Here is a 21,979-nt window from a genome sequence, read left to right as displayed (position 1 = left end):
CACACACACACACACACACACACACACACACACACACATTAATGTCCTCAAACAAACACACACACACACACATATTAAAGTCCTCAAACACAAACACACACACACACACACACACACACACACACACACACACACACACACTTACTTACTTCAGAAATCCACTTTAGCATTTAGATACAAGTTAAGTCGTTCTTCGGCTTCTCAAAGTCAGCAAGATGGTTATAAAATGTTACAGTGACGAGTATTTTAAAAATACATCAATATATAAACACATAACCTGGCACAAAAACATAAAAATACAATCGTCTGTTGCTGATTACTCTGCTTGGTCGGTACTGTTGCCGCTTGTACATCATAATAAACCTTTTTTGTACCCGACTGTAAAAAGAGAAATCAGACTTTCACTTAATATCACAAACAAAACAAAAAAGGTCTTCATTCCATCTTCTTGTTGTAGTGGAGCGATCCGTTGCTGTCAAGCATTTTTCCATTGTTGTTCACGGCCTTCCCGTTGGCCAGCGGACAGCCCGACCCTTCCTCGGGCTGCAGGTGCTCGTTCACCACTCTCTGATAGGTCGGGTGGGACGTCAGCGCTCGCAGCAGGTCGTCTGCGTAAAAAAGAAAAGAGAGAAAAGTAATGGGCAAAGTGCTTTAACGCTAAACTATCATATAATGAAACATGGTTGTTTACTGAAGTGTCCATCAGCTAATAATTAATTAACAATGACGTGAGATTAAAAGGACAAGTTCACTATTTTTCAGCTGTGTCTTAAAACAACACTGAAACAGGTTTGTTGACTTAATATTATCACTTGAGGGCAAGATGAATGCCAGCACTTGAATATCGTCTGACGGCTGTTGCTGCCAATAATTGTAACAATAACAAACAATATCAACAAAATTAGTAATCAAAAATAAACAGAACAGACGATTAAGGATTAAGCAGGAGAAGCTAAATTGTAAACATAAGCCTCCACTAATGCTAATGTGTCATTTTTACAGGATTATGCTTCTGAACATGTATTTGTGTGAGCTGCTCATATTCAAAAAGGCAGCAAACATTGATGCCAATAATAATAATAATAATAAAATTATCTAAACAGATGAAAACACTAAACTGTATCTTTTCAGCTCCTGAATGTTCAGCTTTTGTCTGTGAAATAAAACGACACCGACCCTGGTTGAGTGTTTTTCCACCTGACAGCTCACACACTGATCGTCCTAACAAGTTCACAGTCAGTTTAATATGTCGCCATAAATCGTCAGGATGGATTAAACAGCAGCGGTTATGCTAATAAAATCCTCACAGACGTTCACCTTCAGTAAGTCGGCCTTGACTGGAGGCCTCGGTGTAAAGCTCAGCCGTGTTGTGCTGAGGGACGCCCAGCAGCGCCCCCATGAGGTCTGACAGCTCCTCCGCACGCAGGCTGCCTCTGCCGTCTCCGTCAAACAGCTGAAGAGCAAAAAGACGTTTATTATTATAACGAACTGCTTCTCTTCTAGTGTGGATTTGCAGCATTTTGGAGACAAACTCAAGTATATCATGCAAAGTTTAAAAAGAGGAAAAACATTTATTAAATGATTCATATTTTCAATTTGTTTTTCCTTTTAGGAATCGGTTCAGACTATATGACCAACAGTCAAACTGTGCTCCTGAATGTGTTGCAGAAATACAATTTAAAAAAGTTTCAGTCCTGATAATGATACCCGGGCTTTGAGTTATCAGTCTATAACAGTGTTTTACTGATAAGCTGTATGTCTTGGTTGTTATTTATTAAAATAATGGTATCAGATACCAGATCGACCCATTTGAGTATCGGTGCATCTCTATCAACCTCTGCAGAATCTGGTGATTTGAGATTGGAGAAATATATATTATTTAAAAGTAGCCAGTGAACCAGGACTGCAACTAATGACTATTTTCATTATCGATTAATCAGTCCATTATTTTCTTGATTAATCTATGAGTCATTTGAAGTATAAAATGTCAGTAAATGGTGAAAACTGTCCATCACTGTTCCTCAAAGCCCAGGGTGTCGTTCATAAACATCTTCTTTAGTCCAACAATCAATAACCTAAAGATATTTAGAGATGTTTGGACACTTTCTCTTAAAAATGACTCAAAATAATTAATCTATTATCAAAATATTTAGCAATTAATTTTCTATTGATCAACTAATCGATTGATGTAGCTGTTCTGGCAACAGGTTACAGTCATCAGACATGTAAATACTGTAACTGCTGTTGATAAAAACAACAATACTCACAGTGAACGCAGTGTGAAGGAGCGACTTGAAACTAACAAATCCAGACAGAGCAGCAACACTCAGATAGATCTGTCTGAGGTCGACTGTTTCATCCTGAAAACAAACAAACAAATCAAATATTTCATATATTGTATTAGGTCCAAGTTACACTTAATTGCTTTACTTCCTCTTTTCGCCCCCTCCTTTGTTACTTGTGGATAGAGCAGAAACTGATTTGCTAATCAATAAATTCCAAAAAGAAAACCCAGAACAATTTGTCCAACCAATCATATGACTTGTTTTCTTAGTTTCTACACACATTGTCTCTTGACCAGTGATCATGCATGTATGTGTAGAGAAATGTTTTCAGGCTACTGGAGCTGTATCACTTTTTTTTTTAGCTTTTCAAACTTCAAGAAAAAAAATCACAAAACATCTGAAGGTTCGTTGGGTTTGATGCTTTGGCTCTGAGTAAAGTTATTGGTAGCAGAAAATCTGCTTTGGATTCATCTGGGAGGCGGCACTCTGTAATTTAATGCGTTTACTTCTCCAGATCTGACCATAGCTCACAAAGCCTCTGGTGAAAAACAAATATTTGCCTCATATCCAACAGCTCGCCCTCATGACTGCCATAAAACTGGTACGGACAGTTTGCTGCACCTGTTGTCTACAAAAAGTGAGATGTTCCCTCTTGGCTGCAGTTTATCTTAATAGACACACACACACACACACACACAAAGAGTGATTGTACCTTAGCATAGAGGCCGCAGATAGTGACGGCTGTCTGTCTATCAGTTAGTCCCAGAATAGCGGCGAGCTCCTCTGCACTGGCCTTGAACCCCTGAGCTCCTGACTGACACCTGTCAATCATCCTGTCCAATGCTGCTTCCACTTCAGACGCTCCCAGGCTGAGAGAGAAAGAGAGAGAGAAGAGGGTGAGGAAGAGAGGAAGAACAGGAAAACACATTTTTACAGTCATTAAAGACAAATACTAAAAAAAAAAAAGGGACTTAAGTTAAAAGCAAACAGGGAAAACAGATCCTCTCTTACCCGTTTCTGTGCAGCAGTGAGAGTGTTTTCCTGACAGGTGACTCCAGCGGGAGAGAGAGACCGCCCAGTTTACTGACAGGCACCCGGCCCTCCATCACGTAGTCTGTAGCTGGGACTCCGAGGGCCCTGAAGCACAGCAGAAAAACTACATTAGACATCACTCACAATACACAGTACAGCCTCTACTGTATGTTGGCTGCCGGAAGAGCCCAGTTATCCAGTTATGATGGCAGTTTTTTCCCCCCACCTTTTTTTTTTAAATGGGAAGTTCTGGTTTATTGTTACATTAATCCTGTGTTCAAACCCGTCTACTCAAACTATTGTGCTTTTAACCTTGTTGTTCCACTCCTACGGACAGGTGAGTGCAGTATGAAACCAGCTGTGGACTAAAAACATGAAAAAACATAAAAAACCCCCTGAAAAACAGCAAAAGGTTTAAATGGGACGAGAACGAAGCTAAAATGTAGATATCTGTTTGAAATAAAATTATGTTCTGTCTCAAGTGACATCTTAAATCTTACAAACGTCCACCATGTTTAGTTAAAAATACAGGAACTGGATTCAGAGTCTGAGGAGGACCAACATGTTGCCCAAATCATAAAAGCTGGGTTTTTTTTGTGTGAACAATGTGATGTAGCTTCATTTGTAATTCGTCCACGTGGACCAAAAATAAATGAAACACATAAAAGCAACACCGTTTACTTTGTCCCCTATGATTTGGGCAAAAGAAAATTAAAGTGTACCAAATGACAGCAGGTGCACAATATGAAAAAGGGGCAAAACTAATCACAGGAAAAAAATGGAGCTGCCAGTTTGAAATCCCAGATAAATGCCTGTCAGTCGCTCCCCTGCTCATAATTCATAGTCATTTTGTGAAAACAGCCACTAAAATATGATTGATTGCATGTAAGGTGCAATCTGGCTGATCTAAGTCATAAACAATCGTTATAATGCGCTACTCACTCGGCCATAAGTTTCTGAACATTGTCGGCGTAAAGGTTGGGGTCGTTCTTCTCTTCCTGGGAGGGGTTGTAAACCGGCAGGAACTGCAGGACAATAAAAAGCAACCTTTGTTTATTTTCATTTTTATTCATGGTAGCAGGTAATAGTGAGAAAGTGAAGGCACAAGTTTACAAGACAAGAAACAAAAGATTCATTTTCACACACTCAAAACTTAAAGAATAACTGTACACTGAGCTGAAAAATACCGACTTGAAAGTTTCAGGTCTGTTAAAAGGTGGTCAGTAGTGCTTTTGCTGCACTCGTAACCACACCCGACACCGATGTCAAACACAAACACACCCTGAGTACATTCTCACATCGCTCTTTCAGCAGCTGTCAAGCTATTCTTGATCTGTGCGGCGAAGGATCTGGTGGAGTCACTCACCTCAACAGTCACGTTGGTGTAAAGCTGTGAAGCCGTGTGCCACAGCGCCTCGATCCTAAACGGACAAAGAGCCGATATTATAGTTTCAGAAATGCAGAAAAATCCAATAATGTCAGTTTGTAAATGCTGCTCCAGAAAAAATATAGCCTGCAACTTTCCAAAATCCTGGTGTTCAATATTGTCATAGTGGTAATCTGCAAGATCATTCTGATGTCAACATATCATTTTCATGATTAATCTTTTATGTATTCATTTAAAGCTGATTGCATGTTAATAAAAATGACGAACTATTATAGTTTAACAGAACACAAGCTGATCATCTTTGGAAAATTGCCCAAACAGTCTGACCAGCAGCCAACTAAATGTATTTTTGGATTTTCCTTGCTTGACTGAAATGATAAATTATCAAAATTTTGAATCGGAGTTGTCCTTTAATACTCTTAATACTAATAAAATGTGTAAAATGTGTGCACATGCATTGATGTCTGAATGTGAGCCGGTACATGAAATGCATACATGTTGACTGGTCTGATAATGGACTACTTGCCATTTTATTTTAGTTTATATCTAGACTTTGAGAAACACATACTGTAATCAATAAAATAAACAGACGTGGATCTCAGTCTTTGGCAAATCCAACATATTAAACGCACACATTGGTGTAAAAACCATATAAAAATGTAACTGGACTATAAAAACAGCACTACTAAGTGATTTACAACACTGCCCACAATGGTCCAGTACGCTCATGAGATATTAAAGAGATATCTACAACAAATGAACTCTGACAAGTTTATTTTGTTTTACGCTGTGTATACATACACAGTATCATCTTATCACCCAACACTAGTCAACGGAGGCCAGACTTTTGCAAACAGTTCTTAATTTGCTTACTCAAAAAGACTGCAGAGGCCAGAAATGAAAATCCTGCACTTCCTGTTTATGTTAGGACACAATAAAACTCTCCCACAGTGAATATAAGAGCTTTGTTTTTCACAAAATGTGTTCAGGTTTAGTCACTATTGCCTCTTGATTTTCTTTAAAGAAATCAACTTTCTTGACAAATCAGTTTTTTTTTGCGAGCAGATCACAACTGAGAGAGCTAGAAAAGTCCTGGAAGCTGTTTATAATTGTTTCTTCAAGTTTACTCAACTCCCTAATGTCATGAGCGATGAACTAAAACACTGTCACATTAACACATGTTTGGCAGAAATGTTGAGGATGAAAATGTAAGAACTAACCAGGTTGTTCCTTTGTACGTCCAGCGAACGGTATCCTGAGGAAGATATGAAGACTAATCAATCAGTGGACACTTAACAACATCCTGAGTCGAGAGTTGTTTTTAAAAAAATATTTGTCACATTCCCTGATAACACAACCTGATGTGAACCAGTATGCAAACACTGGCCTGGATAAATTATTACAGCATGTTTGTAAACACAACTACAGCCTGATAAAATGTTAAGATAGTGCTCGCTAGTGATCTTTGGAAGAAGATGTGAGCAGGAATGCAGAGCAGACACAAATGAGTCAAACAAACAGCACAGTCACGGAACAAAGCAGCTCCTGTATGTTCATTGTTATGCTACCGATACAGGTTGCTCAACTTTTATAAAAAAGGGAGGACGCAGTTTGAGTGCTGCTCTAATGACATAGTTTCTGGTCTGACAGCGTCTAGTCTGATAAATTATCTCTAACGTTGTGTACTTGTAAAGGACTTGACATAAATCAAGTCTTATTACTCATCACTTGAGAAACAAACAAAGATAACCTCTAATCTGCTCCTGTTGTTTTTTTTTTTTTAAATCATGCAGTCAGGACAGTCTTTCAAGCTTTTGTACATTAGCAAAAGGTGATGGCAAAACTTTTCTTAGCTTTTTGTAAATAAATGAATAATTAAATGCCTTTTATTTGTTTGTGATGATTAACTTACTTTTTAAAAAAAAGGGATGTAGCTAGTTAAATTTAGTTAAGTTTTATAACTCTGAGACCCTGAAATTATGGCCTCCAAATTTAACCTTCCTATTGACTGTGCAACTTTTGTCCTCCTGGGTCAAAATTGACCCGGACTGTTTGACTGTTTATAAAGCATAAAGTATAAGTTATCACCCAATACTTTGTTACATCTTTTTAGACAACTTCATTCCAACTCAATACCACATTTGTTTGTGGAATTTGTGGATAACTGACCTCGTTTACATGAAATTATACCTAATTTTTGAGTGAAAAAAGAGCAGAAATGATCAATTATTTTAATTATATTTAAGATCAGAGGAAAATATGTTGATTATCACAGACTGGTATGTGTAAAAGTTTAGTCAGAGTACTGTTTTTAAACTATTTATTTTTTCCTTAATAAATGGCAGCACATAATGACACCGGTTGTCCTCCCAGGTCAAAATTGACCCGATCTCGTTTGACTGTTTATAAAGCATAAAGTATAAATTATCACCCAATTCTGTGTTACATCTTCCAACAACTACCACAATATTTACACTACTTTTTGGAATTTATTGTCAATAGACCTCATTTACATGAAATTATACCTCAATTGTGATGAAATAAGGTTTACAGAGCCGTAGCTTTAAGTTGTGTGTGTGTGTGTGTGTGGATAAAAAACACCTCGGAAGTAAGTGTTGTGTTTTTATGTGGTTTGTTTGGTATTTATGATGTTTTTTCCCCATTACTGGATGTTGTAACCAACTAGCAGATCAACGTGCCACCCCAGTGACTACACTCACCAGTTTGTTGGGGTAATGCAACAGAACAGGTTGGACCGGGACTCCGGACAGGAAGGCACCTGGTGACAGCGAGAAGGGAAAAATGAGACAGGGAGGAGAGACTGGAATGGGTTAACGCTGCAGAGGAGAGAGTGGTTAATCCAGTAGCAAAACAAACAGCTGCTACACCCTCTTTCCTGTCATGCCGCTCATTCCTGAATGATTTGTAGAGACATCAAGAAAAACTGGATCAGATCAGTTTGTTCTCATGACTCATCATTCATACAGTTTAGCAAAGGGGACGTGAAGAAATGCACAATAGCTGGCAGAAAACAGGTTGTTCTTTTCTTTTTCTTTTTGTTTTCATGTGTATATTTGACAGGCTGCCTGTACTCACCGGGTTTGAACTTGATGAGAGCACTGCCGTTAGTGGTAGTTCCTTCAGGAAACATCAGCATCTAACCAAGAAATGGAAAAAAAGCAGATGAATTTACAGGGTTGTCTTTTTTTTGACAGTGTTAAGGGGAATCTGGCCCTTGTGGGTATGTACATATGGAACTGGTTTCAATATGCTCTGCTCCTTCTGTTCCTCCTCACTGAAATGAACATAAAAACTGAACAAAGATTAGCTTTACAATTTACAAACTGTAATTAAAGTCACAATAAGCAGTTTGTCCACTGAAAGTTTGTCCTAAAAACTGAATCTAATCCTGTTCAACTGTTTGCTTTGAGCCTGAAGCAAAAAAGCAAACAGTGAATGCAACTTCTTCTTCTTCTTCTTCTTCTTCTTATTATTATATTTTCATTTTTATTCAGGTCGTTCTTAAATTTTCAAGGTCTGTCAGCTGAACATTCAGCTTTCTTGTTTTTCTGTTTCTGCTCCAGCTTCCAGCTGCGAATGCTGGCATCATCTTGACTTGATGATTGGATAGTGCGTTACCATGGTAACACTATCATTTTCTTTATTAAAAAAAAATAAATAAAAATAATTGGTACTCCAATGATTTCATATTGTACTTCTAAAAAGTTTGGGGAAATAACAGACAGAAGATATCCTGACTTTCAGATCATAAAATGGGTAAGAATTCCAAGAACACAGGATCCTACATTTCCCATAATGCAGTTTGAATGGTTAATTAACTTGGATTAAGGATTTTTTTTCTTAGACATGAAAAATGTCCTCCAAAGCCATAAAAGATGGTTTCCAGAGGCTCATGACATCTCACTACAAGTAAACTGATCTTGATGTGTAAAATTAGTGGAATACCCCTTTAAAAAGAGGCTGGAAGACTACTGCCACCATGGAGGCAGTTAATAGAGTGATGACACCACTTTCACTGTATTTCTTCTAAATAAACATATCTTCTCAATCCTAAAACATCTTCTCACCTGCGGCCAGTAGCCGTTAGAGGTCAGCCTCTCTGCGAGCTGGCCGACGGCCTTTTTCCTCGACTCTGGATCTTTCCTGCTCACCATCACGGACTGGTTGAACTCCAGGAGAGCTGGCACACAAAACACACACATAAAAAAATCAGAACCAGAACTGAGGGGAGGAGTCCAGAGCAAGAAAGAAGGACAGGAAGTGACAAAGAAGGCAGAGCAGATTAGATGCAGAAGCCAAGAGAGTGAGTCAGTTGTTTATCTTTGAGCTTCCTTACATACTTTATTCCCTTTAGACCCCCCCTATTCCCAAATATTATTCCTGGTTGTTTGCCTCATAGTTGGACATCATGGGGCAGGATTTCCCATCTATGATCACATAGCACAGTTTCTGCCAGCAAACCACTAAAAAAAGGGGATTAAAAAAAAAGGGGGTAAAACATTATGTCATCCAGGCCTGATAGGTGGTTTTTCTGCAGGGCGAAAACTCCCCAGACTGATTTACAGCTCCTCTTTTCCACTTTTACCCTTCAAATTCTCGCTGCAGGGAAGTAAAGCAGATACAGTACAAGGAAAGGACGAGCAAATGAGGAAAGATCAAACTTTTCATGCGCTGAGTATGCAAATCTAAGTGGTTTTAAGTTCACATGAATTTCTAAAAATACCATCCAATGAATTCAGTTTGATTAAAAAAAACAAAAAAACCCACAAAAAGCAAAAACGAAAACATGTTTTTTGTCTAGAGTACAGTCAAAAGACATCTCATATCTGACTGCACAGTGTGTGACAGGCCACACTGAATATATGTCAAACAATCTATGTCATTTACACCTGCTTACCCTCGACTAGAGGAGGAGGAACATTTCAGAAACGCTTTAAAAAAAACAGGTAAAGAATCTAAAGAGGAAAAGTTATCACTATTTATTCAACGAAGAAAACAAACATTAGTTTTCAGGTGTAGATATGAGCAAGAGTGATTCTTTTTGTGCTACTTTCTATCATTCTCCCCTCTCATAGGTGCATTTAAGTCCAACCCACCCCGAGGGGGAAAACAACTCATCTCTCTCCACTGACTTTGTATTGCGTGAAGGCGCCTCCTCCTCACCTCTGCCTGCTAGCAAACAATGGAAAAATGCTGCTGTGTGGTGGGATGCACGACCAACAGGATAAAGAACCCAGATATATGTTACTGTAAGCTGCCAAACCCGAAAAACTGATCCTTCAACAAGACAAACGTTGATATAGGGTTGTGCGGTGGACAAGACAGACCCGACCTGAGCTGCACGAACAGCCTGCAGCTCGAAAACCTCCGTAAACACGACATGTTTACCTGAACACGCTGCTAATCCCAGAGAACACACATGAAAGTCAAAACACAACAGCTGTTTCATTGAAAGGTAATGCAGTGTTTGTAGTAGACGTTTAAATCACAGAATAACTAACTTGCTAACCGTTAAAAGAGCCCGAACAGGAAATGATTGCATATCTGTGTGTGTGTGTCATTTCCCCACCTATGTTTACAAACTGTACTCGCTGTATCAGCTGTGAGAAGCGTCAGCCTGTTATGTAATGGAGTTTTCTATCTCTACTGTAGACGTGATGTCAGCTCCTGCATTCATATATTGCATCTTAATTTAACGGATTTCCACATAAGCGTGCCCCCCCCCCCCCCTCCTCCCTTTTCCCTCATTACCACCACTGAGGTGGCTCAGTGGCCGGCAGATCAGTCTGTGGTTGAACTGGGCAGCTTCCAGGTATGAATGTGTAACTGTGTGAATGTGATCAGGGTGTTCCTGGAAAAGAGAGCACTCAGAACTCAGCTGAATAAATTAAGGTTAGAAAAAAAAAAAAAAAAAAGCTATAAACTACCTTTTCCTCTCTGGCAGACATAGAGTGCTTAAATAATCCTTTGACATGCTGAAATCTAATGTTTTTAATTAGTTGCAGGCTTTTTGTTAGCATTTCAGCTACGTCTCTGTTTCCTCCCTCAATCACACGGCTGCAACTAACAATTATTTTCCTTATTTTCAATTAATCTAATGATTATTTTCTGGACTCATTGTTGGGCCCTTTAAACCTAAACATAGTGTTCAGTCTCCTTCAAGTCTTCAGGTGTTTTGTGTTATTAAACCAACAATCCAAACCCCAAAAAGAATCACTTTATAATGATATAAAAAGAGAGAAAAGCATCAAATCCTCACATTTCAGAAGTTGTAACTAACTAACTAATCATCGGCATTGTTGTTGATTAATTTTCTGTTGATCAATTAATCGTGTCGGCAAAGTCAGATGATCCAACTGCAGTTTCAGAGCTTGTTACAACAAACGAGGTGGGATCATCTGTGTGTGTGTGTGTGTGTGTGTGTGTGTGTGTGTGTGTGTGTCAGCCCCTCACCTCCTATGACGGGTATGTTCGTGTTCTCCGACCGCGACACCACCGTCGCCAGCTGAGTAGGAAACAGAACCACCATGTCCAGAAAGCCGCTGTGCGGCGCCACCACCAGCACAGGCGCCTCCTTCAGGTTCGCCCTGCGACCTTTGACCTTCACCCACATGAAGCCCAGGAAGAAGAAGACGGCCCGGCTCAGGAACCAGATGATCGGGTGGAGGAGCCAGCACCGCCAGCCGGTGACGGGCCGGGAGCGTTCCTCCTCAGACAGGCCGGCAAGTCGTAGTCGGGCGAGAGGCCACATGATGAGGAAGAGGAGGGTGCCCAGGGTGATGCGTAAAGGGAAGAGGATGCTGCCAAGGATGATGCCCTGAGGATTAAAGAGGAAGAAACCATTTTAACAACATGACTGAATACCATATTGTTCAGAAACTGAATCTTTTACTTCTATGGCTGCAACTAATGATTATTTTCATTATCGATGAATCTGCTAATTATTTTCTTGACTAATCGATTCATCATTTGTCTATAAAATGTTTGTAAATAGTAAAAAATGCCCGTCATAATTTCTCACAGTCAAAGGTGACGTCTTTAAAAAGGTCTTGTTTTGTTTGACCAACAAACAAAAGCTGCAAAAATATTCAGTTTACTATCATGTATGACAAATAAAAGCATCAAATATTCACAATTGTGAAGCTGAAACCAGCAAATTTTAGGCTTTAAAAAAAAAAAAAATAAATAAAAAAAGACAATTATTTAATTATCGAAATAGTTGCATATTCATTTTCAGATGGGTACCATTTTTGGACTTATGATATGTAGGGATGTCAACTATTTTTCAGGAGTTTTAAAAAGTTCTTGTCCAAATAAGAAATTGCATGTAAAGTGTATTAAAAACTAACATCAGTTTTAATGTGGTTTTATATGCAATTTTGCATACATTTGCCATTTCCTGGTGTATACTAGCGTGGGAAAAATGTTTCTCATTACTGTCTGGATGCTGATTTCGGCCATGTTGTCCAGCCTTACTGATGTCATAATCGAGTTATGTAAATGTGTGGTATGTTGTTGTTGTTGTTATCATCTGTCATGTCTGTGAGCTTTCTATTCCTGAAACATTTACAGCTCGTCTGTTTTGCTTAAAGCACCGCAGTCATACTGTACGTGAAGAGACTCTTTGTTCCCTACTGAAGTTAAAGCTTTCATGTGAGAATGAAAAATCGAAACAAGGCGTGAATGAAATGGTTTTAGATGATTATAAAAAAAAAAAAGGGAAATGTTGACTATATATACATTAAGCATCATTATCTCACTGGCATTAAAGTGTTAATAAGTTAGGAGTCTGTTTTGATGACAAACTCAACTCTTGCCAGTTAAATTCAGCAGTGGAAGACGTATTCAGATCCTTTACTTAAGTGAAAGTAGTAATACCACACTATAAAAATACTCTATTACAAGTAAAATTCCTGCATTTAAAATCCTACTTAAGTATTATCAGCCAAATGTACTCAAAGTATTAGAAGTACTCGTTATGCAGACAATCAGCCCCTTTTCTTGTCAAACATTGGAAAGTTTGACCTCTTTGGGCCTCAAACAATTATTTATTTGGTGCTGACAAGTCAAACATCTATACGATAAGGAGCCACAACTACACACAGGTGTTAAGAGCCAAAAAGTTTGGAAACTACTGGTTTAATCCTCAATATTTTTCTTTCTTCTTGCTTTCTAAATCTGAGAAGTAACTACACCTGTCAACTAAATGTAGTGGACAATATTTCCTTCTGAAATGTAGTGGAGTGGAAGTATGAAGTACCTTAAAATGGAAATACTCAAGTACAAGTACCTTAAAATTGTACTTAAGTGTAAATGAACTTAATTGCTCTCCACCACTGGTTAAATTACTGCCTGATTGGTTTCAGGTGGCAGATTTTGGGGGCCGAATACAGCCTGTTTGACCTTCGTCTCTTATTATATGACTTTCTGCTTCTCTACATGATTTTTTAAGCAACAAAAATCAAATATTTAGGCTTTAATTTGAACGTTACCCTGATCCTCTGAGCTCTGGTCAGCTTCACGTTGTGAATGAACGGATGTGGATACTCGTTGTACGTTGATGCTGAGTGACAGTCGTCCTTCTCCATGGCGACGAAACAAACCTAACGGACAAGTTCACCTTAAAAATACTTTTTCTCCCCCCACAAAACAATTAAAACAAAAGAATAAACACGCTCTAATTAATTGAAGGAAGGTGTAAAGTTTAAAAAAATGTCCGCAAAAAAAGTTTTACTTGGTTGTCACAACTGTTTTCAACAGTCTCCACTTTGTTAGAAAACCGTTAGTGTCTCGCGCAGTCAGATTAAAAAATTGAACGTAACGGTTACGTCGTATTACGCCCAAAACACAGTTAAATTAACACCATACAACGATATCTACTTAAAAACAGACGGTATCTGCCCCCCACACGGCGAAACACAGACGCTCAACAGAGAAACTTCCATGCTTTCTTTCTTGTAGTTTCTCCTCCTCACCTGTCCCGCCCCTTCACAGTCTGACAGCCCGGCCCACCCGACTGAGGGGCGGGTTGGGCGAGTCAAACCGGTCCGGTGATGGGCAATGTCACTATCCCAGGACTTTTTGGGGAGCATGTATGGAAGCCCATTTCAGCCAGGAAAATAAAATTATTATTATTATTATTATTATTATTATTATTATTATTATTATTATTATTATTAGTAGTAGTAGTAGTAGTAGTAGTAGTAGCCGTAGTCGTAGTAGTAGTAGTAGTAGTAGCAGTAGTAGTAGTAGTAGTAGTGTAAACTTTATTTATATAGTACTTTTCAAAACACAATTGAAAAGTGCTTTCCAGAACAGATTAAGATTAAGTGTAGAATAAAAACAAGTGAAATAACAGTGATAAAAGAGGGATAGAAACTTGACAAACAACACATTTACTATTAAAAAAAGCCTCCCTGAAAAAGTAAGTTTTGTTTTGTAAGTTTGCTAAGTTCCTTATTAAATGATAAATGACAACAATAGAAATATTCATGGTAAGTCAAAAATATGAGATACTGATTACATTTTTTTTTTTATTTACTAGGTTAAAATTGTGAGAATTTAAGTCAAATTTGACTTGTTTTCATAATTCTGACATAAAATGACAACATTTACATACAATGCCTCATAATAATTTTTATTTTAAGTCCAATCTTAAAACTTTTGACTTAATTATTGGACTTAATGAATTATTATTATGGTATTTTTTATTTGTATCGTGCCTTCCTTTTCATTCATGATTAACCTTTTGTGTTGAAAATGGGATTCCTTGACTTTCTTTCTTTTAATTTGAATGTTTCTTTTAATTTACTGGCCAATTTGACTTGATACATAAAAAAGAATTTCACTCAAATGTACAGTAAGAAATACACAAAAACAAGATTTCTTAGGGATAGCATGTCCAAGATAGCCATCACAGCTATGTTTGGGATATGCAGTGGGAAAAACATCACTACCAGCAAACACAAGTTAACTTAAATGTGCGTATGAAAGTACCCACAATTTAAACATTTTTTCTCGTCATGTCTTGACATGTTGGACAAAGTAATTTTGTGTTAACTCCCACCTTTCATATGTACTCAAGCATGAGCTTTCTGCTACTTACCTGTCAAGTTTGCTCTCTGCCCTACCTGACTTCCATTGTTCTCTATCCAGGGTGTTTTTACTGATACTAATACCAAACTCCCTTCATGGAACAAACACACACCCATAAATAAGCAAATTAAACGGCAGAAAGAGGAGAAAGAATCAAAAACAAGAGAGGAACAGAAGAAAGTCAAGAGAAGTATATGTTTCAGAAATATGATTTAATTCTGGTTGAACTGAATGAAGCCTTACAATTTGTATTGTAGGACTGCTTTATATGGAAGCCCAATGATGGTTACTTCTAACATCTTTTTGATCTTATTATCTCAAGATAATAACGTTGCAGCACTTCTTCAGTATTTTCTTCCAGTTATCTCATGATATGGATAAAATCAGTATTAACAATGATGCAAAACTCCTGTACTTTTTAAATATTGCTATGAAGCAGATATGTTCATTGATGTGCAGCAAAACCGACAATGACATAAAAACAACCACAGATATTAAAAAGGACATCTTGATATGAGCAGTATTACAAAATATGTGAAAAAGAATCAACCACGTCTCACGATATATTGTCACATTGCACAACCGCTGCTTGTATTTAATCATATCGTTATCTTGAGATACCGAACATCACTTTCTTGTGGTCATGAAGCAACAGTAAACAACCTTTGACGGAGAAACTAAGATGCATGTTTTTCACTGAAGACTTGTTTAGTTTCACCAAACATTCTTTGGTTTCTACTCTTCTGATTCGAACTGAAACTTGCTTGCTGAGTCATTTGAATATTAAAAGGATCATTCATGAGATGCAACCTTTGATTGGCTGCTCTTGCCCTCGCCTGACAGAAACACCAGTTAAAACATGAATGAAACCACATCCAACAGAAGTTGTAGGGTCATCAGTCAGCAGAGTTTTCGTCACCAGTTAGACGACAAACCATCAAATCAGATTAAGTCTATTTCTTTGAGGAAGAAAGGCAGCTCAGTGTTCGTTATCAAGCATCATATCTGTTAGTCAACGGTGGTTTTATAGAACAAAAACACTGAGCTGTGTTCATTTCAAGTCTTTTAACCTCTATATTATTTCACTTTTTTAATATTACAAGACTTTTAACAACTTGTATTCTTCTAGAAATGATAACAAATCCACAGCGAGATTGAGATTTTTCATCCAACACATTTTATTGACAGTTGAAAATATTTAAATTCAACCAATAAGGATTTATTTCATAGAACATTTTTCATAGAGCAAATCAGTATAAATTAAACAAGACCTATAAATTAAACAGGTTAGTAAATGTTGCAGGCTAGCATGCTAAAAGTTGACATGATGAAGAAACTGAGAAATGAACAGAAAATTAAGAAGAGTGAAAAAGAGGAAAGTAACGCTATTCTACTGCAATAAAACCTAAAAGGACAACTGGTGGTTGCTTTCTTGCCTGAAAATGAAAATACTTCAGATAAAAGTTATGGTTTTAATGATTTTTTGCCACAAAAAATGGGTAAAAAGCATTTTGAGAAACAACTTTATAAACCTTTTTTGTAAGCAGATACATGTGAAGCAAATTTCAGTTGAAAATAAAAAAGAAATACAGTAGTCAAAATGAAAATCTGCTGAAATTTAACCCTTTATAAAGATGCAGAGGACATGAAGCAGAGCAGCAGGCTGAAGAGATGTAACAATATCTGTGTGTGTGTGTGTGTGTGTGGCGGATGAAGCCCAGGTAGAAAGCTGCGCCGCACATCCTGCCGTCGATTTTAACGAAACGATCTCGCCCGTTAACAACCGCCGTCGTTAGTGCAGCGGAGGTCGAATCTGTGGGGTTTTTTTTTTTTTTTGGACAAAGAGAATTCTGTTGCATCTAAGCCGTGTCAGGAGCAGGTGGAAAAACTGTAAATAACTTCTGTAAATATTTGAATCCTTTATGTGCACGTGCTCCGTCCGCTTCACAACACCATCCCTCCGCCCATGATCTCCATCCTCTGTTGAGAAGACAAAACACGGTTCAATTAAGTCTGCGTTGTTGTTACAGAAACAGTAATTATACCTACAAATGTGGTACTCAATGCAGAACTATTATACTGTTTATGTAGATATGTATATTCATATAATTGCAGTGTTGTCCAGTAGAAGCGGGCACACATTTCCCTCTCCATCATAAAAATTAATACACCAAATAAGATATTAGCTTAGAGAAAAAGAGCAGGCTTTTGGGGGAAATATGGTGTATCAAAGTGTTCCTGCTTTTGTGTCCACCCTCTCGATATGATGGGGGGTCTGAGCTGCTGCAGGTTTTAGTTTGTCTCACAGTTTCTTCTTTTAAAAGACTGTTGATACTTTTTTCTCCCAAATCCTTGTTACAAAGTCATCTGAAACAATTATTTTGAACTTAATTTTCACAAATTAACTGAAAACTGAAAAATCCCCTTTGCTGTACTTTTACTCCTTTAAATAAAGTTTGCATGACTGTGAATGAAAATTTAAAAATGTAGTGACAAAGTGAGCATATTCTGCCCTCTACTGACATAAAAGTATACAGCAATTTAAGGTGCACAAGACGGTATTTATCAAAGACCACAGATGAGTTCAAATGTTCAGTTCATTTAGAGATTCTGGATCAAAATGAACTGAAGTTAATTTTAGGTCTTAGTACTGAAATTCCTGGAAGGATTGTTTGACTGGAAGTGAAAGAGACCACAAATGCTACTTTTTATTGTTATCAAGTGAAAACCAGAATCTAAAACATGACTATATTTCAGTTAGTGGTTGACTGTTGTCCCTTTGAGGTTTTAATTACGTCCTGTAATAACATTTATATATAAAAAAAATCAGGTGGAAAACAATTAATGCAGCCAAAATGGACCAAAACACAGAGCTGAATAATGGGGTGAAGGAAACTTTGCATAAAAACATTAGAAACAGTAGAATCAGCAAACTTAGCGACGCTCATTTGCTTCTATCAGACAATCATGACACGCAGGACACAAAATTAGCACCAACAACCTGCAAAATGCTGGTAAAATATGTGAGCGGCTGGTAGATTTGCTTCACTCACCAGTCAAAAAAAACAATGGTAATCTATTTGTGGACAAAAAAGTTAATTTTGCACCTTGATGACACGATTAAATTCCTTCTGCTGGCTGCTTGTGTTCATTTTTTCCTGTTACCTCTTGGCAGTAAACAACATGAGGTTACTGCAGGACGTAAATATGCAGAAAGTCTTTTCTGCTGCTGAACGTTCATCAGATTCTTTACCTGCGGCGGTCCTATGAAGGCGAGCCAATCAGACGAGTGCGTCGGGAGCAGTCCCATCGACTGACACTTGTAGATGGCCAACGCCGAGCCCAGGAGGTTACCGATCAGGTAGACGAGCCCCTGGAGCCACTGCTGACTGGAGCTCTCCAACAGCTTGAAAGCTGAGAAACAAAGAGGATTAAAGTCGTCTCATCACTTTCCGCTCCATCTGTAACGTACAGCGGACGACCGAAAACGATGTAAATACTCACTGGCAGACATGGACATGAGCGCCTGTATGGGCCTCCAGGCCATCATGCAGACCATCATGATGGGGAAGATGGAGATGGTGTTTCCCGACATGTACATGATGAACAGGTTCATGGGGATCTGTTTCAGGGGTCCCAGAGCCACATCCCAACAACGCTGTATAAGAAAGAAGGAGAAGAAGAGTCAATTTTCTCTTCTTTCACACATATACTTATTTGAATTTTGTTGTTCCTGAGTACATTTAGCATCTTCTTATGGTGAAAAACTATATTTTCCTGTTTGTTGCTGTTTATCTTACTGGTTTTTCATTTGTGAGGGGCTGAACTTAGTGGGAGGTGTTCAAGAAAGTTAGCAGAAACTCAGAGAAACTAAATAATCACATTCCTGATTGCTGCCGGATACATTTTTTAAAGAGCATTGGCAAAAAAAAGAACAATTTCTATATCCAAAGATGATGAGAATTAGAGGTTTTTCACCTTCTCCACCAGGTTCTTGTCCGTCTCCTGGATGCTGGTGTCGGGGACGGGTTTCTCAGAGTATCCGATGGGGTAAACGACATCTCCCTGACCGCCCTGCCGGTCACGACTCCTGCAAAACAAACAGTTGAGCTTTTATTCCTCATGAAGCACCTTTTTTTTAAGGTCTCTTTACCTCTTTTATAGTAAGAAGCTAAAGACATCACCTCCGGTTACTATAAGTATCTGGCTGTGGCGTTTTTCTGTTACCGTCATCACTACAAGCTGTGGTTTAAGCGTCTCCATAACAACCTGAGCCATGTGGATTTGTTTTTGGCATCCTCTTGTTTGACTGTTTGCATTTCTTGTGTGGTTGTCATGGTTTCATTTAGATATTACAATAAATGCAGAAAACCCAAACAAAACTATAGCGATTTTTAAGTTGTTTGATGTTTTGCACGGTACATATAAATGATGAAAAATGCGTTTATAGATCTAGCTTCCTGACTCTTTCTCCCATTTTTTTCCCATGAATAAATGACTCCAGTGACAGGCAGCACATGTGGGGATGATGACGTGCAACAACAGTCCCCTGCCAAAATCAAACGCTACACACATAAAGTCAACGACATAAAGTAAAAAAAAAGTAAAGCTACAACTGCTCTCAGACAATGAAAGATTGAATTTCCCACTTTTTTTTTAACAAACACCATTGAGATCATCAAGGTCATGTCCCTGGAATATATTTCTGGGAATGTGTGAGGTTTTAATGACCTGGAGGAGTTCATACTCTATAAACAGACACAGATGGCACATGGTAATTACTGGTGTTATTGTGTTTTTCTTATAGTCTTATAGTAATGTCCACTAGTCCACTTGGTCACAGGGTGGACAAAGTTTCCCACAGATTCAAGTGACTGTATGAATTCAGTGTATTTAGAGGTTTTCTCAGAGAACGGCTGAGTTTCTGAGCAAAACAAAACAAAACAAGTCTCACTGTTCGATTAATAGTTAAAGTTGATCAACGAGACGATGTTCTCTCTTTCTCTTTTACCTGGTGTTGCCTAAACTCAGCTCCAGAGCCCACTTCATCCTTCTGGCTGCGCCTCCTCTCGTCGACAGAGCTCCTCCTCCTCCTTGTCCCCCTGGAGACGCCATGGCAACCGAGTCAGAGACAGAGAGCACCTACAGAAACTGAAAAAGAAAAAAAAAAGATCTTAATTACTTACTGTATTGTGGCTGTGACACAAAAATAAATCAGCTCAGGAAAATTAAAACTAAACCTCAGAGCTTTGAACACATACAGTTACAAAAATGTGTGTTTATCGAAGTGTCAGTGCTAAAAACTGGAGGTGCTCTGACTACAAACTTCTTATGATGAATACAATAAGTAAGGCCACTAGCAGCTGGCCAGTATGAGCCAGTATGAGCTTAAAGACAGTTACTGGTCCATTTTTTAGTGCTGATATTTGACCAGTTATGTAATTAATGTCTTTCCTTCACAACCATTTATTTAAACAAACGCAAATCATTTATTGCAGGTTTATGATGCATCTACCTTAGATGTTTGAATATTTATCTTTGTTTTTTTTTTTGTTTTTTTTTTTACCAAACCAACAACATCCAAACTCAAAACACAGTTTCCTTTAGATTCATTTAGACGGTTGTCTCTATTATCCCAGAGGACCTTTTATACTTTTAACAGATCTGTGGCTCAGTTTGATCAACTGTATCACAAATAAAGAGAGAAAAAAACTTTCAGCACTGTTAATAATATGAAAACTGTTTCCATTCGTTATATTTGTATCGACTTTTAAATAACCATTTTGGTGCATACAAATACGAGTAGTTTAAAGGACGGATTCATGAATTTTCAGGGTGCCCAAATGAGTTTTTCTTGCTGTAATCATTCCTCCTGTTCATACTGACCATTAGAAGATCCTCTCAAAATAAGTGATGAGGGACAAAATCCACAAACATCCTCCTGAGCAAAAATTAAACATTTTGTGTTTTAGATTGATATTATACAGTATGTATATTGAGTAACATGTCACTGTTTTTCTTACCTATCAATATTTATCTCAGCACTCCCTGCATTCTTCATTTCTTTGCACTATTTGTTTACTGTCACAGAAACAGTTTCACCTGTTTATATATTTATGAAGATTGTTGTGTTGTTATTTTTATACATTGAGTCAAATTCCTTGTATGTGTAAACATACTTGACCAATAAAGGCGATTCTGATTCTGATCTGTGCAAAAACGTATTTAAAAGTTTATCTGAAGCTAATATGAAGCTTCATCTTCCAAATGAGTCAAATCAAGTAGATATATTTCAACATTTCAGTGTTTTTAAGACCAAAGTTCCTCTTTTTGTTACTATACTTCCACCACAGCTCAACAGGGAAACACAAAGAGGGAATTTGATGCAAAAACAACTGTAAAAATGTCAGATATCCACTTGATATGACTAACTCAGACTGCTGAAGCCTCATATAAGCTTCACATCAACTTTTAAATGCATTTTTGCGCAAAATGTTGATTTTGTCCTCCATCACGTACATTGTAACTGAATTATAAAGGGTTGATTACAGCGTTGTAAACCTCTTTCAGTGTTCATTTGGGCTCCTGACTGATGTTTTAAGACACACAAAGAAAACCGTGAAACTGTCCTTCAATGTGGGAACCAGTTTCCACTCATTAATCTAACTGGTTTAACGGGTTGATTGCATCTTGGCCCGTTAAACGACCTATAAAGCGAAACGGAGGCTATAATAAGGAATGTTATTGATTATTTGTTACAGCAATGAGCTAAGTCAGCAGGTTTTGTTTGAGTGAAATAAATGCCATCAGGATAAATATCAACAGAAAACCAGAAAATTAAAGACACGACGCGAAGCAGGATGTCAGTTGACGTCGCTGTTAAAGCAGCGCAGACGTGACGTTACGTTCAAAATAAGCCTTCATTCGTTACATTAAACTCCATCTTACCTTATAGAAACATTCACACCGACGTTAACACTCTGCTTTTTCGTGTTATTTGATGAAAATAGAGGAAATCGAGTCGCTGTGTGGAAATAACGCAGTCGGCCGTGGCCCGTAATGATGACGCATGACGCGGTCGCCGATGGGATATTGAGTCACAGTCGCCCTCTAGTGGTGAATCAGGAGAAACACCTCTGAAAATAATGTCTAAAATACA

At 38.0% G+C, this 21,979-nt stretch overlaps 2 protein-coding genes across 2 annotated transcripts; both read right to left on the bottom strand.

Moving 5' to 3' along the window:
* Positions 1-312: 312 nt before the first annotated feature.
* On the bottom strand, positions 313-13,728 carry lpcat4 (lysophosphatidylcholine acyltransferase 4). Its single transcript, XM_044341781.1, has 13 exons — positions 13,218-13,728; positions 11,179-11,542; positions 8,793-8,905; positions 7,801-7,861; positions 7,425-7,483; positions 5,925-5,959; positions 4,684-4,738; positions 4,260-4,342; positions 3,297-3,422; positions 2,998-3,154; positions 2,268-2,360; positions 1,318-1,453; positions 313-608 (listed from the first exon to the last, which is right to left on the bottom strand). The coding sequence occupies exons 1-13, from the start codon at positions 13,311-13,313 to the stop codon at positions 436-438; spliced, it is 1,551 nt and encodes a 516-aa protein (XP_044197716.1). The 5' UTR covers positions 13,314-13,728; the 3' UTR covers positions 313-435.
* A 2,246-nt stretch (positions 13,729-15,974) lies between these two features.
* On the bottom strand, positions 15,975-21,905 carry emc4 (ER membrane protein complex subunit 4). The gene is made up of 6 exons (XM_044341852.1): positions 21,769-21,905; positions 19,832-19,971; positions 18,799-18,910; positions 18,325-18,478; positions 18,074-18,234; positions 15,975-16,800 (listed from the first exon to the last, which is right to left on the bottom strand). Exons 2-6 carry the CDS (start codon positions 19,933-19,935, stop codon positions 16,765-16,767), a joined length of 567 nt encoding a protein of 188 aa, XP_044197787.1. The 5' UTR covers positions 19,936-19,971; positions 21,769-21,905; the 3' UTR covers positions 15,975-16,764.
* Between the last annotated feature and the right edge of the window lie 74 nt (positions 21,906-21,979).

The sequence above is a fragment of the Thunnus albacares genome, chromosome 22 (assembly GCF_914725855.1).
Source record: "Thunnus albacares chromosome 22, fThuAlb1.1, whole genome shotgun sequence".
NCBI lineage: Eukaryota > Metazoa > Chordata > Actinopteri > Scombriformes > Scombridae > Thunnus > Thunnus albacares.
Note: the sequence above shows the minus strand (reverse complement) of the source record. Positions and strands in the feature narration are given on the sequence as shown.